Here is an 18,045-nt window from a genome sequence, read left to right as displayed (position 1 = left end):
AAAAATGAGACCAAATAAAATGTTTCTGAACATTCTATACAGAGAAGAGCACCATCTTTCAGGTGAAAAGTCAGCCTATAGAATGGAACAAAATCTTTACTAATATATCTGACAGAGCATTTGTATCTAGACTATAGAAAGTACTCAAAAACACTAAACATCAAGTAAACTAATCATCATAATAAATGGGGTCATGGAAATAAGTGGAGAGTTATCAAAAATGAAATATAAATGTTGATAAATAAATGTCAAACTGATTAATATCCTTACACAGCAGGAAAATGCCAATTATAACTATGTCAAGATTTCCCCTTACTCTAATCAAAAAGGAAAGACTAGAAACAAAATGCCCAGTTGTGGCTATTTCTGCAGAGAACCTGTGCTTGATTTTCAGTACCTACATAGACACATAGATCTGGAACTCCAGTTCCAAGATACCAATGACTTCTTTTGATGTTGGGGTACTGGACACACATGGTATGCATACACATATGCACAAAAAACACTCAGATACCTAAGGCAAAACAAGCAATCTAAAACAAATAATAATTAATTAATTATTTAAAACTTCACAAACAGCAATATAGATATAGGAAAGGGGAGCACTTTATTCACAATTAGTGGGATGCATCCAAAAAAAAAAAAAAAAAGGTGAGAGTTTCATTAAAAGACAAGAAGACAAACAATAGATCTCACACATGGAAACAGCCTAGATGTAAATCAATATGTACATGGGTATTGAAAATAATATATTTTTTAGACAATAGAATCATTTTCCTTTTCTGTTTTTATTTATTCTTCTTTCGTGCAATATACCCTAACTTCAGTTTTCTTCATTTCACTCCTGACAGTTCCTCTACCACCATGCCCTTCCCCAGATCCACTGCCTCTCCAGTTCCCCTCATGGAAGAGCAGGCTTCCCAGGGATATCTACCAAAACAACCTGTGAATCATTACAATTAAGAACAAACCCTCATACCAGGGTTAGAAGAGGTAATGCAGTGGAAGAAAGGGTTCCAAAGAACAGAAAAGAATCAGAGAAACTCCCATTACCACTGTTGGAAGTCCCACACAACCTCAAGAAAACAGTCACAAAAGTATGCAGAGGGCCTAACATAAACCTATTCAGGCTACTTGATTGTCACATCAGTGTCTGTGAGCTCCATGAGCCCTGTTTATTTGATTCTGTGGCCTATGTTCTCCTGGTGTCTTCAACTCCCCTGGTTCCTACAGTCCTTTTCTCCCTCTTCTTCTGGGTCCCCTGGGTTCTGTTTAACATTTGTCTATATGTTTCAGCTCCCATCCGCTACCAGAATACATCTCTCTGATGACAACTGGGGTAGTCACTGATATGTAAGTATAGCAGAATATCATTAGAGTTCCTTTCAAAGGCTTTTGTTTCATTTTGGGTTAGACCTTGGGGCCCTGGGCTAACCAGCTTCAAGTTTCTGGCCACCCACATAGTGTAAGCATATGCTCCCTCTCATGATATGAGACTGAAGTTAGCCCAGTCATTGGTTGGCCATCCCCACAAGTCTGAGTCACCATGGCTCCAGCACATCTTTCAGTCAGGACAGGTTGTAGGACAGAGAATTTGGCTGGGTTTTTGTCCCATTGTCAGCACTGAAAGCCTTGCCTGGTTACAGAAGATGGTCATTTCAGCCTCTGCATCTCTTTCCCTAGTAGTCCATGATTGAGTTGTCCTCCTAGATTTTAGGAATTTCCATTGTAATAGGATTCCACATAGACTCCAAAATAAGATGAGGTGGGATAGATGGAAGGAATGAGTATGGGGAGAGACGTCTGGAATTAGGGGACAATGTAATGTTATTTAACAGTATAGAAAATGAAATTAGTAGGCAAATGGATATAACTCATTTTACTAAGTCGACCAACACACACAAACATTTCATATTTTCTCTCATTTCTGAATGTTAGTTTTGAGTCTTCAGATTTGTGTATCTTATTTGTGTTGTATGACACTATTCCTACAAATCCTTAAATAAACATGTACTCACCAGTGAAAGAATAAAGTATGGATAGAACCAATGACAACCTGGGGGAACCAATGAGTTTCACCAGAGCTATTTACAGGAATCTGTATGAGGAATGCATGCAGGATCTGTTTATTTGAGCTCTTCAGGAAGCTCAGCTAATCTGTAAATCTTAGAGATAGCTTAGATGCTGTTTCTTTCAGAGAATTTGACTCTGTTAGTCAGTTTGGATGGTCTGAGAGTGACTCCCAGTAATTTTTACAGCTTATATACTCATGTGGATGGAGGTTCCTAGTGAACCTGGTCAGTTTCGTGGAAGTCACGAAGCCATTTTGAGTTGTTTTCTTCCTGGAATAATGAGATTCAGAATAGGATGGATAATTGACCTCCTTTTGAATAATACCTTATTTTGAAAAATTATTTTATTTATTTACATGTCAAAAGTTACCTCCCCTTCTGATCCCCCCACCCAGAGTTCTTCACCCCATTGCCCTTTCCCCCTCCTCTAAGTGAGTACTCTCCACACCACACATCCCTACTTACCTCCACCAGCATTCCTCTTCTCTGAGGCATCAAGTTTTCACAGAATTAAGCACATCCTCTCTCACTGAGGCCACAGGAGTTAGTCCTCTAGTCTGGGGCTAAGACCCAGCCCATGGTTCCCTTGGGTTGTTGCTGAGTCTCTGGGAGCTCTGTAGGGCTGGGTTAGTTGACACTGTTGTGTAGGGAGGTGATACTGGTGCTTTAATTGAGAATCAGTTTACTGAGGCTGAAAGTCCTTGCCCCCAGTTAGTTTTTGATCTATCAATAATGATGCCAGTGGCAAATGGCAGGGTAGAAAGAAAGAGGTAGGATTTCCAGGTTCCCACAGGCTAGGGAGAGGAGGAGGAGAATGGAGAAAGCTGAGGGAGAGAGATGGGACAGACTCAGAGCTTCAAGGGAGACCTACCAAAATGTTTGCAGGAAAGGAAAGTGGCCCATAGAAGTGCATCCTGGAAGCTTCTTGGGCTGCAAGATCAATGGGTTTCACAGAAGGTAATTGAGCACCAAAATTAAAGGTAGATATGGAAGTTGTTTGGCCATCAAAACCAGGGGGAAGGGCATGTTAGCCATGGAAGGCTTAGAAGTGCCAAGTCATTGAGCTGAAAGGCATATTAAAATAAGCTAATATGTGTATGTATTTTATCTGTGGATCTGAGATAGTTCCTGGACAGGTGTGTTCTTGTGACCCAGGAACACAGAGCCACCTATGGTGCACATGGAAGGTGAGAATCCACTATTAATATAAGAAATTCTCAGATAGATTATGAACACACAAACATATAGTTTAATAAGGGGGAGACAGGTATCTCAGAAGAGACAAATCACATGGCTCCAGCACATGAAACTAGAAACAAGAAACACAGCTATGAGCAGTGATTTACTACCCACAGCCTGCTAGAAGGAGACAGTGAGGAGTAGATAATAAAGCTGACTGCCGCTAGCCACCAATATATAATCAAGATTAATAAATCTATTTGATTGTTTTTAAGGATAGAAGGGAATATATAGATTTGCTGAATCCATGTGAAAATTTCTTCCCACAGTTTGAAACTGATACAAAGAGCTTAAGATGGCAGTCAGGGAGCCAGATGGTAGATGCAGCAGGCATTAAGTTCCATAGAAAAGGAATTAAATTATTTAGTGAATTAACAAATTATGGAAAATGAATTAACAAATTATTTAAGGCATGTTAAAGTCTTGCAGGACAATTACTAAAGATCTTTGAATGTGGTAGTCATGGAATTTCTGGGATTATCAGCTTAGTATGAAAAAAATTAGAGCCTATAAATAGGCTGATGGAATAAATAAAAGGGAATTTTATTAACATCAAATACATATGCATAGAAATATTGAAGTTTTTGATCTTTTAAAAAAGTAGGTGAAAAGCAGGATGTAGGGAGCCTAGGCTATCTCAGGCAGTAGAAAGCTAAAGCTAGACCTTGAGATCTATAGAGAGAAAAAAAGGAAAATACAATTATGTATATATATATCAGCTCATGTAGGTCAGGACAGGAGAAAGGAGAAGAACTTTCTCAATGGTTAATATTTGTTTTAAATGCTTTGAATTTTTTCATTATCAAAATGAGTGTGGTTTTGACTTTGGTGGTCATGTTAAAATTGCTCTGTGAAAGAGGTCAAGCTATACCCTTAGTGAATTTCATTTATTGGACCAAGGACAGGCTACTTTGGGAAAAAAATTCTCTGTATTTTTATTGACAGGAAAAGAGAAGAGTCTCTGGACCCCTTTCAGAGTGATTTGAATCAGATATGACAGGGAAGACCACATGGACTTCCCAAATTTTTTTGAGAAAATCAAACAAGACAGATAAAATTGATCTGCTGCTTCCTTAACATGAGAACAGCCCAATAACTAGTTTAGGCATAAAAATGTGTCTAGCCATAACTTCAGTTAAAATGAGACAATAAATCTTATTGATTATGAAATCCTTAGGATTCTTTGTGCCCTCCTTCATATGGCATGAGTGAAGATTTGCTACATTTGGTTATTGATAAAAGGAACTCATAAAAAGACAGTTTTCTTTCACCTGCTCAAAAATTTAGAAAAATTCATCCTTAACTGTCCTGGGCATGCCGTACAATCTGTATGAACATCTTAATGGTACTAAAAATGTGGTTGTGAGATTCAAATATTACAGAATGTTCTGCTTTGACAATACTCATATGCTGGGATGCTGAACTCACCTGCATTCCCCCTCTACTTCCTGAAGCTGTCCAGAGACTTGATTCCAGAACAGTTTTAGGATTGCTGCTAACTCCAAATGATCTTACTTCTCCCATCCTTTCAGATGGATTCAGACAGAGTTTCAGCTATGCTCTAAGCCTTCTAAGCATACACAGACTGAATAATAGATGTGAGAGCTAGGTTTCTTAAGTCTAACCAAATTTTATAATTTTCCCAACCTTCCCAACCCCTTTAAGGAATTTTCATTGTCCCTATGCTGAAAAAAGAAGTTGTTAAGAGTCATTATTCTCATCCCTTTGTTTTGGGTATCCGGTTAAGGTTATTTTATAAATTATAGATAGGTTGTCCTTTAAGCGATAATTTGGAAATAGTCATAATTTTGAACAGGAAAGAAGCAGATTTAAGGTTTTTGTTGGTATAAATGTCTATATTCATACAAAATTCAAGATTACTATTGTTACTCTTAGATAGGCAATGTGCCTATGCAACTCATTTAAAAATACAAGGCTTAGATCCAGTCCTCCTAATAGCTGCTATTCCAAACTGTTTAAGATGATTAACTAACACAAGTTACATCCAAAATAGTAAATGGTAGATTAGATTATGTTATGTTAGATAGGTTATGTTAGATTCTAATTTAATTATAAGAAAGTGCTTTCAGTTTAAGCCAATAGAAATGACTAAGGGTACCTAAGGTTTAGTAGTTCAAGATGCTTTAAATAATCTCAAAAACATCAGAAGTCCACAGAATATGGCATTTAATTTTATTTTACTAATAAAAACCATTTGACCATGAGACATGTCTACTTCAGTTTCCCATTCTCCCTCAAAGAAGAATTGAGAATTTTTACCTCCAGGCAAGGTTGCTGGTTGTGGCAAGTAGCCACGGGGCATAAATTATCTATTTCATCTGTAGACAAAATACTGTCCAAAATGGACACACTGTTTGGAATAGTCAACTGATAGCTCTGCCAAGACAGGGTAAACAGTACTTCCTAATCTTCCTTTACAAAGATCTGTCAATCCTGGGTCAGAAAGCTGAAGACAGATGCTCAAATATTTAGGAAATTAGGTGGCTATCCAGGCAGTCAGCTGTCTCTAAAATCTGGTTAAGTTTTAGAATCTATGTTGTATGCTTCCTACATACTCAGGTAATATTTCATTCATTGTTATATTTCTGATAGAGTTGAAAACTAATTATAGTCTCATAATCTAACTTAAGTTGTTTAACATTGAAGATATCATATAAAAGTAATAACAGGGTTTTCAGAAGGTGGTACAGGCTAAAGTCTAAATATAATTCAGGGATAGAATTATAACTCTTTAAGTTAGGAATGGTAGTAGATTACTTTATCTAATTGACAAATATCATGGATTTATATAAATTTTATATCATACTTTGTAAATTGCATGATTAGTATGGTTCTGCTTGATTTATGTCTGAGCAAAGAGGTTTTCTTTTGTTTGTTTGGTTTTTTGTGGGGAGTTGGTTTAGTTTGGTTTGGGTTTTTTGGGGGGGGGCTTTTTGTGGATAAAAATATAGGAGCTGTAGGGAGCTGGTTCTAGTGCATGGATCAGGAATCTGTTTCCTGAGACTGGAGGTCTTTGCCCCCCGGTTGGTTGGGTTTTGATCTATCAATAAAGATACCAGTGGCTAATGGCTAGGTGGGAAGAAAGAGTTACTTCTAAGTTTCTGCACACTTAGGGAGAGGAGGATAATTGAGAGAGTTGGGGGAAAGAGATGGAACAGAGGAGATCTTCCAAACTATAGGCTGAAAGGAAAGTGTCCCACAGAAGGGCTGCCTGAAACTGTGAGCAGCAAGATCAATGGGCTTCACAGAAGGTAAGCAAGCAACAAAGTTAAGGTAGATTTGGAGACACAGGAGGCTTCAAAGTGCCCAGACATTGAGTTAAAGAGTGTGTGTGTGTGTGTGTGTGTGTGTGTGTGTGTGTGTGTGTGTGTGTGTGTTTCATCAACAGATCTAAGATAGCTCCTAAGGGGATGCATGCATGCAACCAGTGGGGAAGACAAAGTAATGTAGGCAAAACTACACACGGCACTTTTGTTCTTCCTATGGCATTATAATCCTCTTCATCTCCTTCAGACCTTTCTCTAACTCTTCCATATTAGTCCCTGACCTCAGTCCAATGGTTGGCTATAAAATTCTACATTTGTCTCAGTCAGTTGGTGGTAGACACTCTCCAAGGACAGCCATGCCAGATTCATATCTGCACTAACAACATGACTTCAGTAATGGTGTGAAGATTTTGTGTGCCTCTATGTGATGTATCCCTAGTTGGGGTGAGGTCACTGTCCATCTTTCAGTCTCTGCTCCATTTTTTGTCCCTGTATTTCCTTTAGATAAGAACAATTTTGGGTTAAATTTGTTGAAGATTGGTAGATGGCACCTTGCCTTAATAAGGGGCTATATCTCTCTATCTCATCTTCCCATGAATATTTTGTTCCCCTTCTAAGTGGGTTTCAGGTATCCACACGTGGACCTTCCTTCTTCTTAAGCTTGCTATGTTTTGTTAGTTGTATCATATGTATTCTGAAATTTTGGGCTAATATCCATTTATCAGTGAGTACATACCATTCATGTCATTTTTTGGTCTGGGTTAGCTCATTCAGGATTTTTCAACTTTTACGTATTTGCCTTCAAAACTCTTGATGTTTTCATTTTAAATTCATGAGTGGTATAAATGTGTAAATGAACCACATTTTATGTATCCATTCTTTGGTTGAGGGAATTCTTGGTTATTTCCAGCATTTGTTTATTACAAATAAAATTGCTATCAACATAGGAGAGCATGTGTCCTTGTGATATAGTGGGACACCTTTTGGATATATCCCCAGGAATGGTATATCTAGGTTGATTTACAGAGTGGTTGTATCAAGTTTGCAATATCACCAGCATTTTAGGAATGTTCCCCTTTGTCCACATCCTTTCCAGCATATATAGTTGCTTGAGTTTTTAATCTTAGCCATTCTGATTGGTATAAGGTAGAATATCAGGGTTGACTTTATATCCATTTCCATAATGATTAACGATGTTGCACTTTTCTTTAAGTGTTTTTCACCCATTTAATATTCCTCTGTTGAGAATTCTCCTTTTAGTTCTGTACTTCAATTTTTTAAATTGGGTTACTTGGATTTGTGGAGTCTTTCTTGGGTTTTTTTAAACATATCTTGAATATTGGTCCTCTACTGCATCTAGGCTTAGTGAAGATCTTTTCTAACCGGTAGGCTTTGATTTTGTCCTATTTGTAGTTACTTTTGACTTACAGAAGCTTTTTAGTTTTACCATGGCCTATTAGTCAATTGCTGATCTTAGACCATGAGCCATTTGTATTCTTTTCAGGAAATTTTCTCCTATTCCAATGTGTTCAAGGCTATTTCCTACAGTCTCTTCTATTGGATTTGGTGTATCTAGTTTTATGGTAATGCCCTTGATACACTTTGATTTGATATTTTATAAGGATGGCAATATGTATCAATTTGGGTTCTGCTACATGCAGACTCCCAGTTAGACCAGCACAACGTGTTGAAGAATTTTTTTCTTTTTCTCATTGTATGGCTTTGGCTTTTCTGTTAAAAGTCACATGTCTATAGGAATCTCAGTTTGCTTCTGGGACTTCAAGTCTATCACATTGCCCATTGGTATATGTACAGATACCATGTACATAGTACATGCCCTATAGTACAGTTTGAAATCAGTGATGGTGCTTCCCCCCAGATGTTCTTTTACTGTTGAGATTTTTTGTTTTCCAGTTTTTTTTCTATTTTAATTTTATACAAAGTTAAGAAATGTTCTTTACATGTCTGTGAAAAATTCTTTTGGATTTTTGATGGGGATTGCATTGAATCTGTAGACTACTTTTGGTAGGATGACAAAATCCAACTCCTATTCATGATAAAAGTCTTGGAGGATTCAGGAATTCATTGCCTATACAAAAATCATAATAAAAGCTATATGTAGCAAACAGCCAATAACAAATTATGTGGAGAGAAATTTGAAGCAATCCCACTAAAATCAGGAACAAGACAAAGCTTCCCACTCTCTCCCTATCTGTTCACTATATTACTTGAAGTTCTAGCTTGAGCAGTAAAACAACAAAGAGAGATCAAAGAGATACAAATTGGAAAAGAAGCCAAGGTATCACTATTTGTGGATGATATGATAGTATGCATTAGCAACCCCCAAAATTCTACCAGAATACTCATGCAGCTGATAAACAACTTCAATAACTCAAATGAATCAGTAGCCTTCCTTTATACAAATGATTAAAGGTCTGAGAAAAATTTAGGGAAACAGCATCCTTCACAATAGTCACAAATAATATAAAATATCTTAATGTAACTCTAACCAAACAAGTGAAATATCTCTATGAAAAGAACTTCAAGTCTCTGGAGAAGCAAATGGAAGACCTCAGAATGTGGAAAGAGCTCCCGTTCTCAAGGATTTGTAGGATTATCATCAGTTTGTTTTCCATCCCTCTAAATAAAATATTCTGTTTCAATAAATGTCCTTGTAAGATGAAATGCTTATTTTTGAGAGATACAACAATTTCCAACCCCCAACAGATGTCTATAAATAATAATGGGTCATGGAGAATTGGAAATAGATCCTTTCAAAGGAGAGAAGTTGGAATGCACTTATATAAAGGGTTTAAGGAAATAATGGAACAAGAAATGTTAAATGAGGTGAACAGTTATAGGCAAGATAGAAGAGGAAATGAGGGATAGAAGAGGGATAACTAATAATAAAAACCTTCAAAAATAGAAATATGAAATCTCTTGCTCTATAAAATTCCTAAGAACTAAGTATGTGCATGCATTTTTAAAAGCTTAATGGAATTATCATACATTAGGGAAAAATATTATTAGACACAAGAAGCAAATAAACAAAAAATACTTAGTATCAGGAATGGGTCATTTCTATTGGCATTGCTGGACAGTGTGATTTCATAGACCATCAAATAGTTCTGGTTATTGCCTTCTCTCCAAGTTACCCTCAATAAAATATAAAAAAATAAAATTCATATATTTACACCAAAGTTTTCATTATCTCACTACCCTCTGCTAAATTTTTATATCATCCAGTTATTCTAATCTTGTTTCTAAGTCTCTTTTTACTGTCTGCTTCATTTATCCTAGTCATGTCAAGCAATGTTTCTCAGATCTGGTTTATTTTATTTTTACTAAATGGCAATGAGTTTCTTGTGTAATAACTGTATGGTCAACTTGTGCCTATACATATTACAATAAACCCTCAAAACTAAATTATCTTTACCATTCCCACACACACATCTAAGAAATTCTTGTGTTTCTTTCCATTCCTAAATTATATTCCACTGTCCTCTACCACATGATTATGAATTTTCCAGGCTGAAATTATGCATCATCTAAAAATATCATTTTTACTGTGCTTTTCTTTTCTTTTCTTTTTTTTATTTAACTGAGTAATTTCTTATTTCATTTGAAGTATTATTCCTTTTTTCCGGGCAAATATCCCCTAATCCTCCCCTCCCTTCTTTTCATTTTCCTCCCATCCTCCCCCTTGCCACCCTCCCGCAACAATCTGAGTTCACTGGGGGTTCAGAACAGGACCCTTAAACCCCACTGGTGCTCTTACTAGGATATTCATTGCTACCTATGAGGTCAGAGTCCAGGGTCAGTCCATGTATAGTCTTCAGGTAGTGGCTTAGTCCCTGGAAGCTCTGGTTGCTTGGCATTGTTGTACATATGGGGTCTCTTATAACCACCCTAGAGTAATGTATGTATCACATAATCATTTGAAATAACTACTATCTTTTTAGATGACACCCTTGCAATTAACCATTTTGACTACTTCTTTAAAATATTATATATGTGAGTATATGAAAATCAGAATGGAATTAAACCTTATAGGATTAAGGAAGAGTTAGATATCTACCTTTTCCTGTCAGTATTTCCTCATGTTTTCAGTTTTCCAGTTCTCAAGCATTAGCATCTTGAAACTCTGCTTTCACATTCTCATCTCCATCAGTAACCAAACATTATTAGAATTATTTTGATTAGGGGACATCATCTATTATACCGGTCTTAATATAGCATTTGTTTCTTTAGGTAACCATCACAAGTTTGGGGGAAATCTCATAAAAAACAAATTCCTTACTTCTCAAATGATACTGTTAGTGTTCATGATGTGACTTATTCTACTATGAGATCAATATTTTTTTCTACCATTTGTTTGTCTGCTTTAAACATGACTACTGTTATTCTTTCTATGTCAGGACAATTCCTTCAAATATGATCATTTAAGATGAATCCCCTAGAAATACTAGAATACAGTCACTCTTGTGTGAAAATTGGTAACTGCTAATTTTTCTCAAATATTGTTTCTGTTTCTCTTTGATGACCCTATAGATCACTCATTGTTCCTCTTAATAATAGGTGAAAACTTTCAGACTTCTATTATAATGTCACCATAAAGAGACACATCATCATGTCCTCTGATATTTTACACTCTTTATAAATGTGGAAATGTTTGTTTCTTTTATTTTTTTTTTTTTAGATTTTAGATTTTCATTGAATGATCAAAAAGATTGGTTTGCCCACCCTCTTCTTTCCTTTTCTTTCTTTTTTTCTTTCTTTCTTTCTTTCTTTCTTTCTTTCTTTCTTCTTTCTTTCTGTCTGTCTGTCTGTCTGTCTGTCTGCCTGCCTGCCTGCCTTCCCTCCCTCCCTTCCTCCTTCTTCCTTCCTTCCTTCTTTCCTTCCTTCCTTCCTCCTCCCTCCGTCCCTCCCTCTCTCTCTTTCTTTCTTTCATTCTTTCTTTCTTTCTTTTCTTCCTTTATTTCTTTGAGTCAGGGTTTCTCTATGTAGCCTTGGCTGTCCTACAACTCATTCTGTAAACCAAGCTGGCCTTGAACTCCTAAGATCTGCCAACCTCTGCCTCCCAAGTTCTAGAATTAAAGGCATGCACTACTACCTCCCAGTTGTTGCACATGTTTTAGTAAGAGAATAAAATAATTGAATCAATTCTTTAAGTGGTGGGTACTAAATAGCCTGATTTGAGACTATAAATTTAGCACAACTGCATTTTACTGGATTCTTGATTATTTTTCTTCCTTTTTACTTATATGCACAATTAAAGATTACTTACAACGACGCACAACTGTTTTGTTTCCAAAAGATAAAAAGTCACTGCTCATATTAGCAATAATAAATATAAAATTGATGCACAACTGATTTTATTTGCTTCCTCTGAACAAATTAATAAGAAAATCAAAAGTAACTCTACTCTTAAAATCTGCTTTCTGGGGTTCTTTTTTAAGTCCAAACAAACTGAAAATTCTCTTTCTCTCTCTCTCTCTCTCTCTCTCTCTCTCTCTCTCTCTCTCTCTCTCTCTCTCTCTGTCTCTGTGTGTGTGTGTGTGTGTATGTGTGTGTGTGTGCATGAGTATATGTGTGTATATGTGAGCTCTATGTGTACATGTTCTTGTATGTATGTGTTCACCATACATACAAGAAGCCAGAGGTTAATGTTAGATGCCCTCTTTAATCATTCTCCATCTTACTTTTTTGAGACAGGTTTTTTACTAAATCCATAAATAGTGATAAAATTATCACTGATGGTCAGAAAACCTCAGAGAACCTACTGTCTCTGCCTACCCTTCATTAGGATTATAGTCATGTCTGCTGTAGTAGACTCTTTACATAAAAGCAAGACATCCGAACTCAAGTCCTCATGCCTATGGCAAACATTTTACTGACTGAGCCATCACCTTAGCTCTTCATGCTTATGTTTTATTTTTAAAGTATTCAAACAGTCCTAGATTTTGAGCTACAAAAGAAGGAAATTCTGCTTAATTCTCAAGCTATAAATACTTAGAATCAAAATAACTTCAATATGAATGAAAGTTATAGGAGAGAAAAGGGTTGGAAAATTTGAACATGAAAAAAATGTTGCTTAATACTCAAGAAAATTGGATATAGGGAAGTCTCTTAACAAAAAATTGTTCTGGAAGAATGCAGATCAAATTATCAATGTTTCTCAGGACCAAAATGCATACCTGGTACACGTAGCTGAGACCTGGTAGAGAACTGAGACAGGCAAGGCCTTGAGCTCAATAACCAACTAGTCTAGGCAAATCAGTGAGTTCTCTTTCATATGTCAAGAAAGAAAAAGATATATAGAGTTGAATGTGAGTGGGGAAGAGATATGACATCAAACGACAACTCTAAATGAATGGGTAGCCATGTCTATATGAATGTAAGTGTTATCATGATGAAAACACATAACACACACACACACACACACACAAACAAAGAGAAAGAGAGAGAGAGAGACAGAGACAGAGACAGAGAAAGAGGCAGAGAATGCCAATTCAAGCACTAAGGAAATCATTATCTCACCCATTTACACTATGTTGTATCAGGAATTTATTCTCTTATACTTTTAATTAAAATTCTTAATTTTATTGCATATTTGGCTTTTGTTTCAGGTACTAATTATTTTAATTTATCCATCTCTTTTTATGTATTGCCTATAAGTATCTGAACTATCCATTCAAACTGAGAAAAAGGTGACCTCTCTCTCATTCCACTGTTTTCTGAGCTTAAAAGGCAATAACTTTAGTTCTTAACATAGTTTTCTTAGAAAAACTCAACTAGCTGAGCTCTGCTCAACCAAGTATTCCCTGTAAGCAGAAAAAATAGATCATTTTATTTTAATTCTTGGTGTTACATACAATGTAATGGTATAGAATTATCACTGCATCACTCTCTGATGTTTGTCAGCAGAGGAACTCTGGGTTTCAAAAGAAGGGACAAGTGCTGTACATTTCACTGGTTAATGTCTGTGATTAAATTGTACTTCTGATCAGTTCTCAATGTCCAAAAACAGGGAGAAAAATAAAACCTTGGTAGACACACCAGGTGGGTGCCCACAGTGATGCTCTCATGTTCCCAGTTCTCTGCTGGAGTTAACCTAATGAATGTGAAAATCATGTTATTTCATAGAGGGTATGTTTTGAGCTACTTTTTTTAGGAATAGGCACTTAGAGTGAGGAGTCTATTGACAGAAAATCAAAAGGATGTAACAGATGGCCGAGTTATGGCAGAGAGAACAGAATCTATAAAGAACTTGTATGCTACTAAAGACACTATCCCTTGATGTTTTCCCACAGTAAGGCTTGAGGACACTTGGGTGCCCAGAATAGAAGCACCCCTTTTTCCTTGCAAGCTACTCACTAAAACTCTTTAAGTATCAAATTTAATGTTTCACTTTTTTTTTACTTAAACTTGTTTTTCCAGAATTTCACAGGCATCAATAAGCAGAAAGGAGATAGTGCAGAAACATGAATAATATAGGCTTTGGCCTTCACTATTATGCAACCTTAAAATCTGGAAGATGCAGAGAGAGTGTCAAAGAAATGTTGTCAGAACCACATAAATTGAAACATGTATTCTTTGAAGATATTCTTAAGGATGATCAAGGTGGCAGATGGACTGGAGAAATACATATATGGTGCATACTCCTTCTACACTATATTTTGGAATATTTAAATTAATTGTACTTATGGATAGTTCAATTCTATTGAACTTGTTTGTTATTAGACTAAAAACATGCTCACAAAATAAACTACGTCAGATATATCTATCTCCTTGATACAATACAGCTGATGAATAGCAACATTCTCAGGCTTTGGGTTCATTAAATTGTCTACTTCCATTCATTGTGACCTAACATAAGCATATGTGATTTTCAAACTTCAGAATGTTACATGCATATTACCAAAGTGTGGATCCATATGATACTAAAGGGAAAGAAGAGACTTTCTTCAATTTTCACACTGAGTCTGGTATTTCTAAATAATTACAATTTATTTTATGAAAAGAATTCCATTACAGATCTGAATACACCGAGAGGTGAAAAAGCATTACAAAAGTCTGGTTCAACATTGGGTGCAAGACTTCAAAAGGTGGACACTCCACACTCGTTCTTAAAGACAACTCGGCACCTCAAGACTTTGAGATAAGTGTCAATCTTATGGATGTCCCTTTTAAAGCAGCGGCACAGGTTATAAATGGCAAAAAGATGAGTGTCTTCATCAGATGACTGCAAGTCTTTGAGTCCAGACCAGGCAGGGTAGTCAAAATTTTCAAAATTTTCTTCAACTTTAGCCTGAGTCTAAACATCAAGTGGAAAGGTATTATTGACATTATCTTCTCTCTCTCTCTCTCTCTCTCTCTCTCTCTCTCTCTCTCTGTCTCTCTCTCTCTCTCTCTCCCAATGATGAATTCTATAGAGCTTAGTAGGTGTCCAGAAATGTGACTCTCATAACATAGATTCCAACACTGTCAGAAGCTAATAGCTAAAATAATTTCTACAGTAGATAGTCATATATATATGTATGTATATATATACATATATATAGTATTAAAATGTAGTGAGAAGGCTACACCAATCCTTCCCCTTTGAGTAGTTTTATATGCACTCAGTATTTCCCTTGATGTGTTCTTTATACCATATTTACTCAGGTAGAGCGTTCTGATGCTTTTCTTCTTTTCAGATATATCCATATTTTGTGTACTTTATTGAATCTTTCTACAAGGTACAATCAATACAGGAAATGATTGTCATAAGATCTTCTGAGTGCCCAAACTATCCAGGAAAATTACAGTCCAAATTATGCTGAGGCACAACAATTTTCTATGGTAACCAATGTTCTGTGAATTTCTTAGTAATTATCCTTTGATGTGAGTATTTCAAAATTCCTTTGCATTACTCAATTTACCAATTGCATATATAGCATCAACAAAGGCATTCCTAAAAACAGCTTACCCTGTTGTATAAGGTCTGAAGTCCCTCCAGAATTATAAGATTCTTGTCCTTCATATCAACAGCTTTTTTCCCCATACTAACAGAAGCTCCTGGAAGAGCAGTCACTGCAGACACCAAGTGTTTCAGAGGTTCTTTCCAGGAAACTGAAACATTGATGATTGAGTTCAGGAAGTCTTCAGTCTGAGAAAATATTATTGGACACCACATTAAACTGAGTGACATAGAGCTGAATAGTTAGCTGCCTATGGTTTCTTCACAAAAGAGGCAAACCACAGTATATTTTTATTAATAATATATGTTAAAGGTTTCATATTATACAAATATTTTCATTCTAAATAAATGTTGTATAAAGGTATATTTTCAGCTTCAGAATTCCACTTTGCTAAATAAAACTAAGTAGGTCTTAATAATTCTTTCAAAATGATGATATTTGCAGTTTCTATGCATTTTACCATGTGGCCTAGTTAAACTTCTTCTCTTTGATTTCTTGCTTATCTGTGAGTAAAACAGTTCTATAGGGCTTGATAGGTGTCTAAAAACATACTCTCATAACTTTCTCATAACTTTTCGGTTTACGATGTCAACACCGACAGAAGCGAATGGCTCAAATGATTTCTACACTAGTTAGACAAATTGATTTCTCATATTCTTGTAACTTTTCGGTAGAATATTAAAATATGTTCACTGAAAATAATTGTTTTCCAAATTTTATTTTTCAGGTATCTGCATGATTCACATCCATTGGTTCTAGGGAAGTTTTTTATGTATTGACATGTGCAGTAGAAAAACTATTACAAAACATTACTTTAATTCAAGGCATCAGTAGAAATCAGAATGAAATTTTGACTTAATAAGTGTTAGTGCAGTTCCAGGGTAATTCAAAATAAAATGTTTTAATTTGCTTGGAGGAATCCTAGAGATTATGAAAATAAAGACCATAGAGAAGTGCAATCAAAATTTCAAAAAATGTTTATGTTTAGGAATGAAACAAACAGGCCAGTACTGGTCAACATGATGCTAGGAAAATTAGACAATAATGATTAAGAATGTATGCATGACCTGAAAGAAATTTAGGAAAAATTCTTTCTTGACATGCAAATGAAAAAATTTTATAGTGTCCTCAAAACAATAAGCTATTGTTTATCATCATTGAATATTTCCATGCCAGCAGAATGCTATGTGTATTGTCTAGAAAATTCCGTTTGTACAAATGTTTTCTTCCATTTCTATTTCTATTTTACTTAATGTAGTAAATTATTTCACAGAGTATATTATATATGTTACTTGTATTAGTAATACACATATGACTAGAGAATAGATTATGTGTAGGAAGCAAATTTGCATATTAGTTTTACGTAAACCAAACTCTGATACTTATGACAGGTAGTCAAAGGGAAGAGATCCTAGCACATATACCAGTAGATGTTCAGAGTTATCAAGATCCCATCAAAATGGAAGTCATCCTGAGACAGTGTATACAGGAGTCTCTTAGAAAGCTGATTTTCAGTTAAGATATATATGAAGACAGACCAGTCAGGGAAGACTATACAAATAATAAACGAACAGAAGTAGTCCCACAGAGTTTAGAAACTTAGTAAGAAAGTATTTCTGCTGCTGGAAGGCAGAAGATTTTTTGGTGTCATACCACATATACAACTTGGTTTGTATTTGCTCTTTTATGTATATAAATATATTTAAAAATGAGTGTCCAGTTGAGAGAAGGGCTTCCAAGGGGACAAAGAGACAGTTTGCTGGACAGTTAGAACTAGGGAAAATGTGAATTGTTAGTGATCTGACTTAGTGCTAAAGTTATCAACTATATGATGCCATTATTTTCTGACACTTTCATCTATTAATGCTGAGATTATCACTATTCTCATGGTCTTAGTAATCATATATAGCAAAACTAGCACATATGGAACATTATTTGTTTGGCAAAACAAAACAAGGAATAAACCTACTTTCATTTCATGGACTTCCTCTCGATTCTCTGGAGTATGGATGGAAGCAGTGTGACACAGGGGAAGTACCCTGTCTTTCATCCAACTTCTCTTGGCAAAATTTATATCCTGAAAGAAATTAAACATTTTGTTTCATTTGAAGTTTCAGAATTGAATGGGAACATACATGATCATAAGATAAACATGATCATTTGATAAACAACATATTTTTAATATTTAAGAACTATGCATTACTTGACACAATGGATTGCTGTATTTTATCTTTGTTTTTCACTATTTCCATGGTTTCCCTTTTCTTTATTCTTTTCATTAAGTACCTCATGGTTTTGATTTTTTTTAATTTATTCTTTCGATATAACTAACTTCAATGCAATTCTCGTTCACTACTTATCTCCAGATCAATATGTAAGGAATGAACATAAAGACAGAACACCAAGGATAGATTACCAGGAAATCAAAGTTTCTGTGACAAAGATCAAAACAAGCTGTTATTTTTAAAGTTATTATAGAAAACT

General features: G+C 35.5%; 1 protein-coding gene across 1 annotated transcript in view; it reads right to left on the bottom strand.

Annotated features, from left to right (window-relative positions):
• Positions 1-14,589: 14,589 nt before the first annotated feature.
• The window catches only part of LOC116888031 (prolactin-3D1-like), a 6,311-nt gene continuing 2,855 nt past the window's right edge, over positions 14,590-18,045 (bottom strand). The window contains exons 3-5 of the mRNA XM_032889438.1: positions 17,531-17,638; positions 15,570-15,749; positions 14,590-14,915 (exon numbers count right to left, since the gene is read on the bottom strand). Coding sequence (XP_032745329.1) covers positions 14,700-14,915; positions 15,570-15,749; positions 17,531-17,638 — 504 coding nt within the window. The 3' untranslated portion in view covers positions 14,590-14,699. The remainder of the gene's footprint in view (positions 14,916-15,569; positions 15,750-17,530; positions 17,639-18,045) is intronic.

This window comes from Rattus rattus, chromosome X (assembly GCF_011064425.1).
Source record: "Rattus rattus isolate New Zealand chromosome X, Rrattus_CSIRO_v1, whole genome shotgun sequence".
Taxonomy (NCBI): Eukaryota; Metazoa; Chordata; class Mammalia; order Rodentia; family Muridae; genus Rattus; species Rattus rattus.
The sequence above is the reverse complement of the archived record's forward strand: the minus strand, read 5'-3'. Positions and strand labels throughout refer to the sequence as shown.